A 19,856-nucleotide genomic window follows, 5' to 3' on the forward strand; every position below is an offset into this window, starting at 1 on the left:
CAGTTGTGCATCAGGCTCTGGGTTTTACGCTTCACATAAATACAAACGGAGAGGAAAAAATAAACAGCCCCAAAGACTTCTGTTAACAGAAGTCCTATTTAAATTTCTGCATTTCCTCACATCCAAGAATTTGAAATGGCATACAGAAGCATCAGCTGAAGGCTGGTGACAGGCTCCTCCCCTGGCTGAAATTAAGGGTAATGCAGGAGATAAATAGGCATTAACATTGAGACCAAAGGGAAGAGTGACTTCAGAGTCTATTTCCATCAACTTAAGACATATCTGAATGGGGTCAGAGCCCTGAGAAGACCACACTGGAGCCACGTCTCCCAGTGTCTCAGGGTAACCTTAAGAGGAGAACTTCTGTTTACTAAGTAAACACTGGTCCCCAGGATGGGACTGCAGGATTCCACATAGCTGCTAACATCGCCATAATAGCATGTACAATTTTAAATGTTCTAGAAGCTACATTCAAAGAGTAAAACTCCAAGAGGGGAACGGGAAGTTAATTTTTATCATATCTCATATTCAACCCAATGGAGACAAAATAGTGTCATTTCAATGTGCAATCGATATTAAAACTATGGAGATATTTTACATTCTCCTCTCCCCACCAGGGGAATACCAAATCTTCAAAATCACTGGAAGTGTACTTTACTTTACACTTACAGCACATCTCAATTTGCACTGGCCGTGTATCAAGTGCGCAGTAGCCACAGTGGCAGGCGGCTACTCGGTTGGACAGTACAGATGCACCGTATTCACGCGTGTTGGAAAGGTGAGTGGCTCACGGCACATTGCTGTGGTTGTGTCCACGACCTTTGAGATGATACTTGATATTGCTTTGGATCCCCACAGCAAACACACCTAGCATGCATAGCTCACGGGCTCTGCCCTAGAGTGGCATAATGAAATGTTATTTTATTCCAGAGACCTGCAAAATAGCCGCCACACACCCCCCCCCCCCATTTCACAATTAAAACAATCGTAGTATAATTGGGCCCATTTCAAAAGTTTTCTTAAGTCATTTGACAGGCCAACCACTTTACATTTCAGGCTTTTATTGGCTGAAAAGTCTGTCATGAAACACAAACACACCTGTCAGCAATTTAAAAAGGACGCACTAGAGAACTGTTCAGGAAATAATGTCTGTGCTAATTAAAACCACTAGTTAAAGGCTTCCTGTTTATTCCTCTAGTTGCCTTAACGAGTGACCTTTTCTCCCCTTGGTTGGGTTCATTTTTTCCTATGTGGCTAGTGTCCTCTCACTGCCTGTGATGATTTCAAATGCATCCCAGCAAGACCCATTTACGTCATGGCTCCTCCATGCCCTTCCTTGGCTTCCGGCCGGCTGGGTGGAAGCAGAACTGAGATGCTCAGGCAAGCAAGAATCCAGGGATTGCTCTGAGATGGCTACTGAGGAGGTTGTTCTGATCATGCCACAAATTCAATTAGGAAGCAGAAGCATCATTTCAAAAAGGTGAGCTGTTCCACAGAAGTTTGGGCAAAGCCATATTCTAGGGGAAGGTTGCTTGTACTCACTCTTTTTTTTTTTTTTTTTTTTTTTTCAATTCCTCTCTGCTCTGTGTGTGCATTTACAAAACCAATGGCATCCCAATCCTTCCTCTGCTATTCCTTCCTAGCTGCCCCAGAGTCTTAAAGCAAAGCGTTTGCTACTCACCCATTGGATTTCTTCAGGACTTTCCACCTTCGGTAGCATTAGGCTGGAAGGCAGGACCCGGGATTGCAGGACAGTCTCCAGGTCTGCCTCGGCCAGACCACTGGACACTGAGTTGACTCGCACACACTTTTCAGTTGGTCCCAGATCAAAGTCTTCAAGTGTTTTTACTATTCTCAATCGAGCTTCATTCTGTAAGTGTTGATAAAACATGTTCTTAAGTTTATTTTTATCATTAATAGAAGCATAATTGAACAGTCTGTGAAAGTGCTATGGGGACTCAATATGAATACTATTATTAGATCTATAAATTTTCTGTCCACCAAATAAGTGATATTTGAAGTCAGTCATCCAGTCTGATAGAGGGGTGGTTGATTTCTAGACTTCCTTCAAGATGGCTCCAACAGTTGGGATCCACTATTGTGCATATTGGTGTTCTTCTAAATAATAGTATCATTTTGCTCATTAGTACTGCTTTCCATTTAAATAGGCATTGATTGGGCATTAACTAAGGGCTAAACAAAGTTCTAGTCTTTTACCTGGATTTTGCCATTTAATAAATGAGAGAAACTGGGCAACAACTGGGTAGTGGCAGTCTCATCTGTCAGTAGATTCACATTAGGGAAAAAATAGGATTTGTTTTTCTTTTCCCCAGGTATCATGCTTCCTTACTTCTTTTTTTTATTGAAACTGAGTTGCATCTTGACATTCAATTAAGAAGGTGCTCACAGGAATCTGACAATCTATGCTACAAGAGAAGCCTCCACTTATTCAGGTGGAAGGCAGTAACATCATCAAGAAATCCCTTCACAAAGTGCTTGACAAATCCTTTTTTTAAATTTTGACAGTCTTTGCTACAGTTATGAAAAGTTGAAAGGTTCAAAGTCTGCTTCAGTATTTGAATTATCTCAAGGAAAACTGTATGAGACCAAATATGTTATTTATTGGCTTTGACAGAGGGTGATGAAGGTGGGGTAGGGGGTAGGATTGAGCGGTGGGGGTTGGCATCAAGAGAAAGACAGCACTTCCTGCCAATTTCAGTTTCAAAAATGAATTCTTCCAACTTGCCAACAGCCCTCAATAACTTCTCATTGTCAGAATAAACACTTATCTAAAGTTGTGTCATTTAGGAAGGGTTTTTATTATACTAACAAAAATTTAAAGCTTCTCACACAGTGCATTAAAGAAAAAGTCTTTTGATTTTTTTTTTCAGTACTGACGTTTGAACTCAGGGGCTATACCTTGAGCCACTCCACCAGCCCTTTTTTGTGATGTTTTTTTCGATATAGGGTCTCGCAAACTTATCCTCCTCATTTCTACTTCCTGAGTAGCCAAGATTACAGGTATGAGCCACTGGCATCTGGCTAAAAGTCTTTTGACATCTGAATAGCAATACTTATCTAGGAAAATAGCAATCCAAAGCACAAACAAGAATTATTTCAGCCAATATGGAGTCTAAGTCCAATCAATGAGACAACCAAGGACAGTAGATATAAACCAGGCGGATATAGGTCTATCACTTCATGGGAGCAAGGAAGGCTTTCAAATGTGGTCTGAGTTAAATGGTATGAGGAAACAGTAGCTTAGAGTTATCAGGTCATATGGAAACAGTCTGTAGGATCAGTGTAGGACAGCTCTGTGGAGTCCTAATTCACAGAGCTTCGACTGCCAACAATTAGGCCAAGCTCAGACAAAAGTAGGCAAAAGCTCACACTAGTGAGAGTCAGGGATGCAGCAACCGGCAATGGCTTGGTTCCACACCATGCTTTTGGCTATTCCACAGCTATAAAACTCATCCATGTGCTCTACCATGCACTCTGGTTACAGCCACAAAATATAAGTGCATGGAGGCAAAGCACAGAAGTTAGTCCAATATCATGGCTCTGAGGCTATCTAGAGCTGCAGGAGAAACTCCTGCTTATTGACAAATGCTCTTTAGATCTATGGCCTCAGAGAGCCTAAAATGTGGCATGCCCCATGCAGCCTGGACAACTATGGGACTCCACATTGCTCCAATTTTTAAACATCCCAATTTTCGGCTCTCTTTCAATAACAAGTCAGCCTTGCAGAGGGTGTATTGGGACAGAGTGACTAGGAAATTGACGGGAACTCACTAAATTGCTTAGGCCAAAATGTATTTTAAAACTCAAATTAAGGGCCAGGCATGGTGGCTCATATCTGTAATCTCAGCTACTCAATTGGTAGAGATTTGGAGGATCATGGTTCCCGAGCAGCCCAGGCAAAACATTAGGGAGATTCCCATTTTTCTTTTTTTTTTTTGGTGGGACTAGGGTTTGAACTCAGGACTTTGAGCTTGCAAGGCAGGCACTCTACCACTTGAGTGCCACACCTCCAGTCCATTTTGCTCTAGTTCTTTTGGAAATGGGGTCTGGTGAACTATTTTCTTAGGCTGGCCTCAACCCACTATCCTCCCAATCTCAGTCTCTCAAGTAGTTAGGATCACAGGTACCACAAGCTGGGTATGGTGGCATATGGTTGTAATCCCAGCTATGTGGGAAGCTGTAGGTAGGAGGATCTTGGTCTGAAGCTAGCCCCAGGTAGAAACACAAGACTCCATCTGAAAAATAACAAAACCAAAAAAGGTCTGGTAGAGTGGCTCAAGTGGAAGAACATGTGCCTAGCAAGCACGAGGCCCTGAGTTCAGACTCCATCACCGTCCTCCACTAAAGGATATATAGTCCCCCTCTACTTTAATCTGTCCCCTTTCGACATCAGCTTCCTGAATTCTAATGTTGGTGTCAAACAATCTGACCTGTAAGTGGTCATGTTTCACTTGGACTTGCAGGGGACTGTTTGTTCAAAGCTCATGTTCTAAACCTGTTTGTGATTTTTATCTGAAGTTAGATTGCATAGTTTCAGCACATTCCAGTTTACTTAGTGAAATCTGGCCCTTGTGAAATTGGCTGCAAATGAAGTACCTAATTCCAATTTCAGGCATAATCTGATTAGTACTTTTCATGTTATAATAACGAACAGTGAGTACTTAGCATTTTATTGAGCTTTTTTTTTTTGGCTCAGAATTAAAACCAAGCTCTTTTCACATCATCATTCTGCACCTTTCCAAAAAGAGATGGTGGCTTTCCAGGTATATGGCTACACCACAGCCTTAGTCACAGGCTGCTGCTTGCTACAATTTACATAAACGAAGTATGCATCCCTCTGGCGTCTATCTCAAAATATCCAACAACTTCACTGAATGTACACCAACTAACAAGCAGGTTGATTTTTTTTCTTTTTGGTATTTTAATGGTGAAATATGTCACTGTGCTAGCAAACACACCCATGCCATCTGTTGGGTTGAGAGGAAGGCAGTTTCTAAGAACAATTAAGTTTAGTGCTGGGTGTTCAGTTAGAGAGAATCAGTCTACCCAGTTGTGAAAACAAAGACATTCTGCTTTCTCTCTCTCTCTCTCCACCCCCCTCCCTTCCTCCCCACCTTACTTCTTGCTGCCATCTTTCTTTCATCTCTCTCATCTCCATCACCCCTTCCCTTTCACACTTTCCTTCTCCTTTCCCCTGGCCCTGCTCCTCCCTCCATCTCCTTAGTAGTTGCCTGCAGATATCACCTCTCAGAGGGGCCCTGCTGAGATTTTGGGAGGAAGTGCTTTGTGGGGGAAAGAAGGAAATGAAAAGAGGCCACTGGGGAAAGAACTTTGTGAACGTGGGTTGTTCACAAAGAGGCCCTAAAAGGGCCTGCGTTCTAAACACCGGTACAGGACAGCCAGGTGAAGTGTCCTTTGTGGAATTAACTTGTCCGCCTGCGATCTGACAAGTTGGAGAAAAACTGGATAACAGAATTAACCTTTATCAACAGTTCCATTAGATCGTCCAGGAGACGAATTACCCTAGTGTGTCCTGCATCGTGCTTGATAAAGGCCTGACTTCGCCGAGGTCACAGGGAAAGCGGGGCCGGACCGGAGTCCTGGCAGGCCCCTGTTCTGAAAGTGGCGTTCCCAAAGTTCCCGCAGTCGATCGATGTTTCGTGCCGTGGGCTGCTCAGTGCAGTGGACCAGGGGCTAATAAACTTGTCCTTATCCATAAGCCACGGTATTATGTGACTGCCTCTGGGCCAGGAAGGAAGGCGTGCTATGATTTCAGAGACTGGATTCCTGTCACTTGGGGAGGAGACACGCTCGGGTGACGTAGAGACACCTTCGGACTCCAAAATGAAAGGAGAAAATATGCGTGCAGTTGGTTCAATTGGCACCCATTAGAGCTAATAACTAATCATCCTCGCAAGTTTCCAGCTCAGAATGATCAAATCTGCAAAGAAAACAACATCCGTCCACTTTTACACTCCAGTGGACGAGGTGGTCCCTCGCGGCGGGGCGGCACAGTCTCGCCATCTGGAGATAAATCGAGTGTGAAGTACTGTATAGTTTGGGACCAAGCTCCGTGGCGGCAGCTCAGCAGTCAGTTCATTAGTTCCAAACTTGCAGGCTTAGAGCGGCACGGTTCTACGGCCAGGCAGGAGGGACAGACAGACAGGACGCGAGGCAAGGAGACAGGACACAAGGAGCCTGGGCTTCCGTATGAACCGCAGTGTAGCACACCCGAGCCAGTGCCTGCAAGCACGGCCCGGCCACCCCTTCGCCGCATCCGAATTGCCACCTGTCCTTCGGCTCTGCCACGCAAAGCAGCGCGCGTGCAACCGCGGCCGAGACGTGGGAATTAAGGAATAGGAGGCCCGCCGGACTCCGGGAGGGGGGCTTGTAATGAAAACACGAATGGGTGTAATTAATATTTCTCCCCACAAAAGCCAAACCGCTGTGCTGTGCATTCAGAAATGCTGTGAGTTCCCCCTTTTCTGCACTCGCCCATTTTAACCCATTTCGGTTCCACCTCATCTATGAAATGATGTCTCAGGCAGCCATGGGGTAGTTCACGTTGTGCGCAGAAGGCCCTGCAAAAAATTTCTTGCAAATTCCAAGGTCAAGTTTGCTTTAAATTAAAAAATCTACCAGTGAATTGTTCCATTTAAGGATCTCCTTTTTCACAGGACCTCTTTTGCACATTTATAGTAAAAACAAAAAAAAAACCCCAAAAAACCAGTAGTTCCTGTGAAACAAAACAGGTCCTCACTATCATATTGTTTTTCTTTAAACGTATAAATTTTATCATAGCAATAGTTACAGAGACTGCATTGGAAAACAAATTCTCACTGATTCTTGGAAACTGGCAGTGTGTTTTGTTAGGCAAGGTGATAGTGTTGACTCTTTTTCAGTACACATTAGTTGTAAGAAACAATGGTTTCATTGTGACATTTTCATATGTATACATATAATATACTTTCATCATATTAATTTTCTACCTCATTGTTTTTTTTTCACATGCAGAAAGTATTGGTTTGCCTGTCTTCTGAGAAAAAGAAGAAAATCCACAATATTGAACATACCATGTGTTACTGGTTTAAAATTTCAAACACTGATTCATCCTTCAAGCTTCTACATGCCAGGTACCCTATTTAGCCTTAAGCCATAGATTTTGGTACAGCAAAGTTTTTGATGTGTTAATCATGAAAGATATACTAAGACACAGGTTTATAATAAAAAATACAAAATCAGCTTTTATTCCAAGGACTAAGAAGGATATGTCTGAATGGGAAGCTTAGGGTACGTAATTGGAATTTCTGGCCCTTGGAATTTACTTGAAAAGAGAAACACAACTATATATAACCTCCAAATCTATGAAAATAATTTGATGATCCCTGAGCAATTAAAATAGCTCTAAAAGACAGCAGAACAATGGCTTTGAGTTCCTGCAACTCTTTACATTTGTCAAAAATCATGGAATGGAGACTTTTTTCTTTTTTCTCTCTTTAAATTTGTGTGTTTTACCTTATATAAATTTCATTTCAAACACAAAACTAAATAAATTATGATCGCTAGTCAATGGTATGAAAGCAGAAGTACTTAACTGGAAGTGTATTGCTGTCTGCAGTTTACTTTGAGATAAGTAAAAAAGTAAGATGAATTGATGGCTGGACAGGAGGACAGTCAGATTTAGATTAAGGCAAGCATAATAAAACATTACTGGGAAAATACGGCAGACAACAGGGTATTCACTGTACAGTCTTTCAACTTTTCTGATGTTTGAAATCTTTTGAAAAGGTACCTCTAAAATGCTCATATTTTTTGAACTGACTGATGAATATATGGGGGCTTTTTACACTATTCTGTTTATGTTTGTATATATTTGAATATTTCCACAATAAAAAGTTAAAACTTATTAACAACTTAAACTTTATTTTACTTGTTATTTACAGGAAATTATTTTGGGAAGATATTTGTGATTTTTTTTATGAAATAGCTTTAATGAGATAAAGGTCACATGATATATAAATCTACACAAAGCGTACCACTAATGTAATTTTTCTCTCTACAGATTTGCTTATTCTAGAATTTATAAATGGAACCATGCAACATGTGGCCTTCTGTTACTGGCTTCTTTCACTTAGGATACTCTTTCAAGGTTCAACCATAGCGTACCATTACCATATATTAGTACTTCCTTTTTACTGCTAGCTAATATTCCGTTGTGTGGATGTGGCCCATTTTTTATGTTCCATCCAGTTAACGGACATTGGGCTGTCCCCTCTTTGGCTGTGATGAGACATGCTCTATGAATGTTCACGTACAAGTTGTTGAGTGGACGCAATGCTTCCACTTCTCTTGAATATATGTCTAAGAGAAAGTGCAATCTGGGTGGCTGGTAACTATACATTTAACCTTTGGAGGGACTGTCACTGTTTCCCAAATGGCTGCACCAATTTATGTTCCTCAGCACGTGCCCAGGGCTGCAGGTGCTCTGCATCCTCACCCACGTGTACCACCATCTGTCTGTTCGATTATAGCCATCCTGACTTGCATTTCCCTTATAACTAACCATACTGAAAATCCTTTTATGTACTTATTGGTCATTTTTATATCTTTCTTGGAGAAATGTCCATTCCAATCTTTTGGCAGTTTAAAAAAGTGTAGTAAGACATACAAGAGTATAACAATTTCCATTTTAACCTTTTAAAAAATATTTACTTATCTATTTATTTATTGTGGTGCTGGGGATTAAACCCAGTGCCTCAAGCATGCTAGGTAAGTGCTCTACACACTTAGTTATACCTGTCCTCATGTTAACCGTTAACCATTTTTATGTGAACAGTTTAGTGGTATTAATTACCTTCATACTGTGTGCAGCTGTCACCACTACCCATTTCCAAAACTTTTTATCACCTCAAACAGAAACTCTGTTTCCCTCATTCTCTCCTGCCTCTCACTCCAGGTAACCTCTAATCTACTTTATGTATCGATGGTATTTCACAAGTGAAATCATGCAATATTTATCCTTTGGTTCTATTAATTCACTTAGCATAACACTGTTTTAAACTTTGGTCATGTTATAGCATATATCTAAATTTCATTCCTTTTATTTATTTATTTTATTTATTTTGTGGTATGGAGTTTGAACTCAGGGCCTCATGCTTGCTAGGCAGGCACTCTACCATTTGAGCCACTCCACCAACCTTTTTATTGTTGTTTTTGGGTATTTTTGAGATAGGGTCGCGTGTACTATTTGCATGGGCTGGCTTTGAACCGCGATCCTCTTGATCTCTGCCTCTCTAGTAGTCATGATTACAGGCGTAAGCCACCAGCACTTGGCTTCATTCCTTTCTATGGCTCAATAATATTCTATTGAGTGTACATACTGTAGTTTGTCATAGATTTGTCTGTTGATGGACATTTGGATTGTTGCCACATTTCCATTACTGTGAACAATGATGCCATAAATATTGGCACATATGTTTCTCTTTGAACGTATGTTGGGTATGTACCTAGGAGTAAGTAATCTTTTAGCTTTTGAGGGACTGCCAATCTCTTTTCCACAGTGGCTGCAGCATTTCACATTCCTATCAGCAGTGCACAGGGATCAGGTTTCTCCACATCCTTACCAGCCTTATTCTTTTCTGTTTTACGTGTTTGTTTTTGATAACAGCAGCTAGTGGGTGTGATGTGGTATCTCCTTGTGGTTTCCATGTGCATTACCCTAATTACTAATAATTCTGAGCAGCTGTCTGTGTACTTACTGGATGGCTGTGTATCTTCTTCGGAGACATGTCTTGAGGTCTTTTGTCTGCTTTCAAACTGGGTTGATGCTAGAGATGTGGCCAAGTGGTAGAGCGCCTGCCTAGCAAGCTCAAGACCCTGGGTTCAACCCCCAGTACCACCGAAATCAAACTGTGTCGTCTTTTTGTTGTTGTAAGAGTTCTTTATGTTTCTGGATACTAAACCCTTATTATATGTGTGATTTGCAAATACTTTCTCCCATTCTGTAGCTGTCTCTTCACTTTCTTTCATTTCTTTTTTCTTCTTGTAGAGTATTTTTGTTTGCTTGCTTGCTTTTTGTTAGCATATGTTAATTGAACAAAGGGGTTTCAGTCTGACATTTCCATACATACGTATAATGTATTCAATAGAATTCTAAGTTGTTCTTTCTTGTCTCCCACTCCCTTTTTAACCAATTTGTAATGGGATTCATTATTCTGTTTTCATACATGCATATAAAGTACTTTGATCATAATCACTTATTTTTTATAGCCCAGGGTGGCCTCCAACTTCCAATCCTCCTGCCTCCACCCCCCCCCCCCCCCCCCGAGTGCTAGGATTACAGTCAAGGGCCACCAGGCCTGGCAATTTTCACTTATTTCATGGTGTCCTATGAAGCAAAAAGTTACAATTTTTCTAAAGTCTGATTTATTTTGTTGTTGTTGCTTGGGCATTTGTTATCATTTTGAGGCCATTTCGCAGAGATTTATGGCTATGACTTCCTTTAGGAGTCTTGTTCTTTTTTTTAATTTGTTTTGCTTTGGTTAATTGAGACAGGGTCTCAATATATAGCCCAGGCTGGTTTGAACTTGTGATCCTCTTGTCTCAGCTTCGAAAGTGTTGGGATTACAATCATGTCCTACCACAACGGGCCTGCTTTAGGAGTTTTATAGGCTTACCTCTAACATATATGTGTTTGATATATTTTGAATATATATATATATATATATACACACATACATATATACACACATGTATATACATATGTATATATGTATTTTGTATATGGTGTGAAGTAGGGGACCTGTGATACTTTTGTGTTTCTAGTCTTTATTTTTCAACAAAACATGATGAAAATTTCCTGGGAGGAGAAGCTTCAGTGGAAAGAGGGGCTTAGCTTTGCTCTAGGCTGACTGACAGCGAGCCATCATTTGCTTTTCTTGCTGCCATAGCCCTATCAGCAACCTCCCTTTCTTCTTTTCCCATCTCCTCCTGAAGGATGTCCCATATGTGCATGTGCCAGGCCTTGGATTTCTTTAAGACACTTGACAGATGTCCTTGGGCCTCTGAGGTCCTCTAATCCATTAACTCATAGGGCAATGTGGTACTGAGATTTGCCACTTACACTTTTTATATTTCTTATTAACTTGATGACTTGGTGGTGTGGCTTTGAGGTACACTTTGCAAATACCTTTTTCTGTTTGTTTGTTTTTTTTTTTTTTAAAGACAGGTCCTGTTATTTATCCCAGACTGGCCTCTACCTTGTAATCATCCTGACTTAGCCTCCTGCATGCTGGCTGAAAACAAAACCATTCACTACCATTTACCTAGTTGTTTTATGTACTTAAGTCCAAATATCCAGATACTTGAGAATATTGAGATAACCAAGAGGCTCTGCCCTTTTCTTTTTCTTTTAAAGAATTTCTGTGGTTCTGAAGGGGAAAATTCCTGAATACCATGTGCAGATTCTTTCTGATGACTGAGATCTGGTATATTTACATTTTCAGTCAGTAGGAATGGAATTAGTCAAATGCTCTATATTGTCCCAGATGCTGGGGCAGGGGTGGGGGCATAGTGAAGAGACCTCCAGGACTCTCATCACCAGTTGTGGCTGTTGCTGAAAGGCCCACAGAATAAGAAAATGAAAGAACAGTTTCATCAGCGAATGACCAGCGGCCTGGGACTTAGAAGCAGGGGACAGCACTTCTAACTGAGATGGGGAAGGGAAGGCTGGGGCTGGAGCTGGCCTCTTAAGACTGAGTAGGCTTTCAGTAAGTGGGTATAGCACCCACAGAGAACTCAAAAAAAGACAGGACTAGTGAGGGGTAACTAAAAGGTGGATGGTCAGGGAAAGAGAGTTCTTGCTATGGACAGAAAGGCAGAGGAAAGTCCTAAGGGGCCAGTCCATGATTTAACAGCGCAGGGCTGAGGCTCTGTTCCACTGGGGAGCAAGGTTAATGGTGGTGTTTGGGCCTGAATTCTCAGATCAGCTGAAAGGTACCTCCCTGAAGCTGTCCTGAGTCCCAGACTGCATTTGGGGAGGGGCCGTCCTTCGGAGAGAAGGTACCTGCCCAGGCCCTTCTGTCCAGAGGTCCTTTCTTTTGTTGTGGAGGGCCTCTGGCCCAGGAGTTGCTTGGCTTCATCATTGGAATGGGTGTGTACACGTGGGGTTCTGATTTGGGGATTTATAGGCCAGTGCACTGGCACGGAGATGGAATGGACACTGTGGGCAGGTGGCTGGCCACATTCCTGTGGGCACCTCATAATTGGTCTCCCTCCACCCTGCCCATGGAGGACTGGGAAGGTGGTTCTCTTCCCTAACTGGTACAAAGTACAGCCCAGAGCACAGCTGCCCTTTCCCTCTCACTGTATTTATGTTTCCTGACTTCTCTGGGTTAGAGGAGGTAATTAACTGTTTTGGTTTAAAAGCCCTCCTGCTGGGTCGCAGTCTGCGTGGGAGAATCAAAGTAAACAAGCAAAAGGGAGCAGTGTCATCAAAAGACTTTGCACCTACCTTTCTTCATTATGAAGAGGAAAATGCACCATTTGCTGCAGGTGCACGGATCCTGCTCAGGGCAAGGTCTGGTCCTTTCATTCTTTTAAACCGTAAGTCAAGAGTGATGGGTTCATAATTTAATGAGGCAGCCTTGCTGTGGTTGCAGACACGCATCACATAGCAGACGAATCACCTGTGCCTGGCCCCAGCCCTTTTAGAGTGATGCTTGAAACATGTTTTGGCTGATGACTTGCTCTAGTTCTCAGGCCAACTTGAGATACATGGCTGGAAACACATCAAAATGGTCCCCTTCGTGTGAATATCAAGACCCACATTTTAAAAAAGCAAAAGGCTTCCTTCTACAAGTGACAACATCTGTCTCCCTGCCCATCATCAAACTTTGGAGGGGCACTGGGCCACATGTCTCCCAAACTGGCTGAAGTGGGTTATGAACAGGCGCCCACACTGGGGTCAGAGGTTCTTGTTTGTGTGCCAGCTGCTTCAGCAATGCCGTTCTAAGGTGCTGACACAAAGAATCTTGTCTGCATAGGTAGGAGGTTATAAAAATTCACAACAGACGTATAAATGGCAGAAAACCAAATGAAACAGCCTTGAACTGAAGCAACCAGACTAACACTATTTTCAGTTAGGCAGGATCAAGCCCTGACTCCCTGTCTCCTGAGGAGGCTGCACTTTGTGCAGCACAGCCACATCCTAAAGATGACTCTTCATATTCATCACTGCACTCATAAGTCTTCCTAGTAGGCAGAAATGAAGAAACCAAGCAATGAAGTAAACTATGCCATGGCACAAGAAGAATACAAGGAAATACTTATAGTGGGTACATGAAACTAGATATAGTTCTCTTGAGTTGCTTTTAAAGTAGGTGAGGCTTTAAAACTAAAAAAGAATTTTAAAAAACCCTCCCCATATAAAATATCACCTGTTGGTTCCACCTTTGTATGTTCTGGTTGCTGTCACTCAAGTATGCACATGGTCATGCCCTCATTTTGTTAGCAGCTAATCGCTTATTTTAATTTATTGATTTATGTGTTGCTTTTGTCTTTCTTAACTACTTTCCAAAGAAAATCTTAACTAAAAAAAAAAAAAAAAGAAAGAAAGAAAAAAAGCTTTGTTTCTTTTAGGTGGCAAATTTACAGGTATTTTAAAGGTTGTACTTTTCCATCCTATTCTTCTCCTACTTTATTTTCTCTTAAATTCAACAAGGGAAAGAAAAGAAGAATGCTCAGTAGAAAACCTAGAGGATAGAGAATAGAGACACCATTTTTACAAAGCATGCGGAGGACTGGCCTGCCCATCCCCAGGAGCTGAGTTACCAAGCTCACCAACCCTGGGCACTTGCCATTGCAGACCTTTTCTAACCAACGATCTCCCTGCAGCTTCCACCTTTTTCATCCCCAGCTCTTAGGAGGACTCCTCGGCAGCTTCATCCCTTGGTTCCTTGGCAGGCGCACCTCCCACCACTTGGATTTTCTTCACTCCTTTTGCGCCCAGTAAAGTTTCCTAAGCATAAATTTCCGATGCGCTTGCACCACTGCGGTGTTGGCAGTGGACAATCCACAGCTTCCACAAACGCTAGTTAGTCTCCTGGACTAGCAGCTCTGCCAGGAGAGGCCTCTGGGCCTGTGGGAAAGGGAAAAATCACCCCGCCACGCGCATGTCTGGCTTCAGAATATCACAGTCCTCCTGATGACAGCCATGCCTTGTTAGCCTTGTGTGCCACAGCTGTTGTTTTCCTGTAACCCTAGGAGGACCAGGGACACCAAGGACTTTTTAAAAATATATACAAAAAAAAAAAAAAAAGGAATTATAAGGAAACTTTAGCTCTTTGTATCTGGCCTTTGACACATGCCTAGTCAATTGCTTGAGTCAAGCATGCAACCTTGGTGGAGTGGCTTTGAAGTTGGTATCTGCATGTTGGCTCTCCTGGCAATGACCATGCTGCTTGGGGCTTCCAGAATAGAAGCCAAGCCTTGCAGCTACCAGTGTAAAGCCCAGAGATGAAAACAGTCTAGTCCCCAAAGATGGCAGGATTGGTGAGCCTTGAGAAATGGAAAGGCTCCGAGCAGAACACAAGTCACCCCACAGTGGTAGTGACAGCAAGAAAACACTTGTGGTGCACAGTTAGCTAACAGAATAGACAGTGAAGTCCAAAGACAGTCCCAACCCCAATGGCTTTGGAATGATATACACAGATGCCCTTTCACATGTTATGGGATTCCATCCTGATACATCGTACATTAAAATGTCATCAGTAAAATGCATCTCACAGCCCTAACCTACAGAACATCCTAGCTTAGCCTCATAAAACACTGTAGAGTGTTGTCTCCCTCATGGTCATGGGACAGATTGGGAGTTGGGCTTGTTGCCCTCACAATGACCCAAGGAGCAGACAGTGCAGATTTTATTATCCACATCTGCCTGAAGAATAGAGGTCAGTCTTATCTGGACGCCCCACAAGCAGTCCACAGTCAAGGTGAGCAGAACTCACAACTCAGGCTCCCAATCTGTGTTCTGCAGGCAGACCCCTGTCCTTGAACTCCCAGTAGGCTATCATAAACTCTTTTGTTTTCTATTTATACCCATTTAGACTAAATTCTGTGGTTGGCTACCAGAAACCCTGCTGGATGCAGGAATTGCATTCTGTCCCGTCTTTTTCATTCAACAACATGTAGAAACCTCATTAGGGCACAATGGGCACAAGCACTGATGCTCTTGCATGGACAGACCAGAAATGATCTGCTCAATCTGCTAACCCTTGGGATTTAAATTCTTCCTAGCATTTTATTTTTGGTTATTCATTCATTCATTTCATTCAAGAGCTATTTATTTACTGAGTCCACTGAACATGCAGTTACTAATTGAGGTGGAGAGAGCAGCTCGTTGCCTACTTGGAACTTACACTGTCGCCAGGAAAACAGCTAATAAACAAATAAGCCAACAATAATCGCAAGCTATGTAAGACTCACAAAGAGAACAGAATTCAGTGACATTAGTGATGAGGGTAAGGGGACCTGAGTTAGGGTGACCAAACAACTTCTTTGAGGATGACTGTTGCCCTAATACCTGACAATTTTTAAACAAAGCCATAACAAACATCCCAGAACATTTACCTTCTTGAAGACACAGGTAATTTCACCTATCGTTTACACTTCTAGGAATGGCCATGAAACCACCTCTCATAGACTCCCTCTAATCTGATGCTGGAGGCCGCAAGTCTTACTTCAAGTCCCCACTGTGCCCAGTGACTGCCTGCATGAGTGACAGGATGGTCTCTTAACCTTGCTGTGCCTCACTTCCCTCATGTGAAACATGGGGACGATAACAGTACCTGACTCAGGGATCATGAGGATTGAAATGATATAGCAGAAGGACTTAACAACTGTTAAATTAAAAAAAAAAATGCATGCTCATTTTAACTGCTTTTTCAAAAAGGACTATAGAAATTTAAACTCTCATCTCCTGGTGCCTATCCAATGGAGGTTGGTTCTGAGCGCATGTTAGTTTGCCCCTGTCTTCAGAAACCCAATGTCCTCACTCCAGGACTAGGACTGCATTAAGAACAGAGTGTAGCTTGTAGCACTGGTGTCCTCAGCATCCAATCAAAAGGGAAAGCCCAGGGAGATGGTCTCTTGGCACTGAGAGTGTCCCCAAAGAAGCCACTTTACTCACAGGATAATGGGAGCTGCCCTACCTGTGGATGAGGTTCAGGATACGCAAATAGGACAACTTGGCACTTCAGAAAGCAGCAGAAGCAGGAAGGCCACACTCACCTCCCCTCATCTTTCTCCTCCGAAGCAGGTCAGAAAACCTTCATTGCCCTTCCTAAACTTGAGGAAAGGAACATCCTTACCCTTAAAGACACAGGCGCCAGAGATCTGACCAGAAAGGCCTACTGAGCCCCATTTTTTCCCAGGAGTCAAATCTCTTGTCCATCATACTTGTGTGTGACTGTCCATGCTGCATCAAACCTGAGCATAAAAACACAAGTGTTCCTTGTTTCTGTGGTCTTCATTTCTGAAGGCTCCCCTTCATGTAAAAGTTACAATAAGTAAACGTGTATGTTTTGCTCTTGCTAGTGTCTTTTACTATAGGTGCCTCAGCTGTGAACCTTGTGATGGGTGAGGAAAAGGCATTCTATTGTACCCCAACTCCATCTACTCTTAGATCTCTCCTTCTATATGAAATCAGTTATGAAACAACTAGAGTCCACTTTCATCATGCACTGTAGCCTTCAGGTTGCTGGATTCTTCGGGAATCCAGGTAGACTTGTGTGCTTTCTGTCTCTTGATTAAAAAAAAGAAAAACAGAGAACCATCTGCTTTATGCTTTGTTCCAACTTAGAAACCTAAACTCTCCATCAGTGGCTTGGTAGGAGTGAAGGCCACAGGTTGCAGATGGCCACTGACTCAACCTGAAAGGGTCTAGGCTGTAAGTGCAAAACGTGACCATACTCCAGGTTTTCCTTTGTCTACCTGCTGCAGTAATGCCTAGGCATAGGGCTGATTTTAAAGACGTAAATATGGCTGCACGTAAACTGATTTCTCAGTCACATTCAATAGGTTTCCACAACATGTACTACACCTTGGCACTGTTTCCTAAGACGTTCAGTAGGGGACAAGAGGTTTCCTACCTGTTCTCAGGTTGTATGCATATGTAACCTTTTGGAATTGAGGTAGTTGTAATTAAGGTGGGTGAATTGCAGTGAGCTATGAATTTTTTTAAGGCAAGGAGAATAAGGCATAGTGAAGAGAATGAAAGAATAAATACTATGGGGCTGAAGGTGTGACTCAAGTTGTTAGTGTCTGCCTAACAAGCACAAGGCCCTAAGTTCTAACCTCAATACCAAACACACAAAACCCTGGTAAGTAGGTAGATAGGTAGGAGGGAGGGAGGGAGGAAGGAAGGGAGGAAGGAAGGATGGATTGATTCTGAAAGGAAAGAGTTCCTTGATGTCTCCTTGATCATCTTAGAGATGTTAGTCTTCTTACTACAACCAGATGGGTGAACTGAACTCAGTGAGGTCAGGAATGTGATTTGAAGCACTCAGAAATCCTTGCACAGATTTGCTGCCCACCTGGGAACTAAATGTTTGCACAATTAACTAGATAGTTCCATGGAAACTCTGCCTTCCCCCTACTAAATGGTGTATCTGACACACACACACACACACACACACACACACACACACAGAGTTTTCTCTGTGTCTTTCAGGTTCGCTGGTCAAAAGTAGATGCCCCATCCTTAGGTATGGTGGACTCCTTCTTACCTTCTTGTATTCTGTAAATATGATCAGAAACTTAGGTCAGTCCTAGAATAAGAATCACAGAGAATCAGAGTCTTAGAATTGAGAAGGAGTCTTCAAAATTACCCACCAGAAACTCTGTCCAAGGCAAGAGCATCGTCTTCATCCTTGCCTGTCCCCCACTGCCTGACTGTCACTCCCCCCACAGAAGTCCATGCCATCTAGTCATGTCACTTTTTCAAGTCCCATTATGCTCCTTAATGGAAGCTTCTCCCTACAGCTACTAGGGAAATTCTTTCTCATGACCCTAGGTGTTTTCCAACTTTCCTTGATGACTTGGTCACACTTTGGTCTCATCTTTCACAAAACTTCTTCATTCCTAACATTTCAAACCCTGAAACCACCTTTTCTGATGTGAGCTCTCAGCTAACCCTTGTCCTTGTTGTCTTTTTTGCATTTGCATGTCTTGCAGGTCTTAGCTCTCTGTGATGTTGGCTTAGATTTTCTTGGGAATCTACCACGTAACTGGACTTCCAGCTGGCACCATCATAGCATCCTCAATTCCTGCTCTCCTTTAATTCTCTTTAACTCTTGCCTCATTTCCTGATCTGTTCAACTCAACAATGTTAGCCACTGTCCTAGGTCCTGGGGATGCACTCTTCTTACAATGACCACAAATGCAAAAATGCAGTGCAAGATGATGGATGTGTAACAGTACAGACATCACACGGTGGCTGCAAAGGGTGTGGCAGAAACCGACTGCTAATAGCCCTCAGCATTCACTTTCCCCTCTTCCTTTGAGCCTAGCACATGGTCTACCTTTCATACCCTGCATATCCCAGCCCCACTTGTAGGTAGCATGTGAATTGAATAGAAGGGGCATAGACAATGTTTAATTTTTTAAGAGGAAACCACCTGTCCTCCACTCTCTCTTCCTTCAGTCTCACAGGCTGGAATTCAAACATGGTATGAAAAGTCAGTTTCAGCCACGCTGATAAGGATGGGGGGGCACTAAGGCAGAAGCAACTTGACTTTTTGGATGCCTTTGAAGAGGAGCACCTCCCACCTGCCTTGAACAACTCACCTACTCCTGGACTGTTGGGTGAGAGAGAAATAAACTTCATTTGCTAGGAGCTACTTACTTTGGGTCTTTAAAAATATATATAGCAGCTTAACCTATACATAAACACAAGAGGGGGGCTGATCAAGTGCTTAATGGGGCAATGGTAAGAACAGACTGCACAGTGGCAAGGAGAGTGGAGGAAAGATGTAAACATGAAAACAGGCTCTGAGCTATCAGTGCTTGGCCATCTTCTTACTGGAAAATCCCTTCTCATTCCTGGGTGTATATTGAGAGGGGAAAGAGTATTTTGGCAATGAGGGAGGAACAACAGGCAGAACTTGTGTGTGTGGGTGTGTGTGTAGTGTATACATATGTGTACTGGCTGAGGACACAGCTGAATGGAAGAGCCACTTGGCTTTCTACATTGGCCCTGAAGTGAGACTGATCTACCCAGTAGGCTGCACAGGACTGACAGAGAACCTCATCCCACAGAGAGAGGGCCTGGGGAGCAGCGGATCATTTGCCTTCCCTACAGGTAGCCTGCTCCCTCAAGGAGGGAGAAAGGAGGTGGCAGAGTCACATATACCAATATTGTCACACAGCTAGGCACCCTGACTTAGAGATGTGTGGAGGGGTAGGGAGAAGCCAGGAATTCTACATAAGAGAGTTCAGCATAAGCAATGAGTGTCCCCTGTAATGATGCTGACTGTGAGGCTCCTGCATGCCCCCAGGGAGGCCTTCTGAGTCCACCTCTCATAAGTCCCCCAAATGGGTCAGAATGGAGTTGTCTATTCCGGACAGGATCGACTCTTAGGCACTCCCAGGTTGAGGGTTCACCAGGAGTCTTAGCACAGCCTTCCCCTCTGCAAGACAGGGCTACCTTCTGGCTTCTGCTGCTGTGTACTGGGATGGCAGCCTTAGTAGAGAGCAGACTATTTTCTCACAAAGTTCTTATAAGCCATATAGGTTTCCCCGTCCTGTGAATCACCCTAAGTTACATGAGCGTGACAATG

At 42.9% G+C, this 19,856-nt stretch overlaps 1 protein-coding gene and 1 long non-coding RNA gene across 5 annotated transcripts in view; one reads left to right on the forward strand and one right to left on the reverse strand.

Annotated features, from left to right (window-relative positions):
- The window catches only part of Clybl (citramalyl-CoA lyase), a 246,235-nt gene that overhangs the window by 29,522 nt on the left and 196,857 nt on the right, over positions 1–19,856 (reverse strand). For all 4 annotated transcript variants that reach the window (XM_020160884.2, XM_074043054.1, XM_074043056.1 and 1 more), the window contains one exon: positions 1,682–1,870. In XM_020160884.2, the coding sequence (XP_020016473.1) occupies positions 1,682–1,870 (189 nt within the window). The remainder of the gene's footprint in view (positions 1–1,681; positions 1,871–19,856) is intronic.
- LOC141411429 (uncharacterized) lies at positions 1,259–13,512 on the forward strand. Its single transcript, XR_012436158.1, has 3 exons — positions 1,259–1,480; positions 7,036–7,154; positions 12,448–13,512. It is a non-coding gene; the product is annotated as an uncharacterized lncRNA (long non-coding RNA).

The sequence above is a fragment of the Castor canadensis genome, chromosome 10 (assembly GCF_047511655.1).
Source record: "Castor canadensis chromosome 10, mCasCan1.hap1v2, whole genome shotgun sequence".
Lineage (NCBI taxonomy): Eukaryota > Metazoa > Chordata > Mammalia > Rodentia > Castoridae > Castor > Castor canadensis.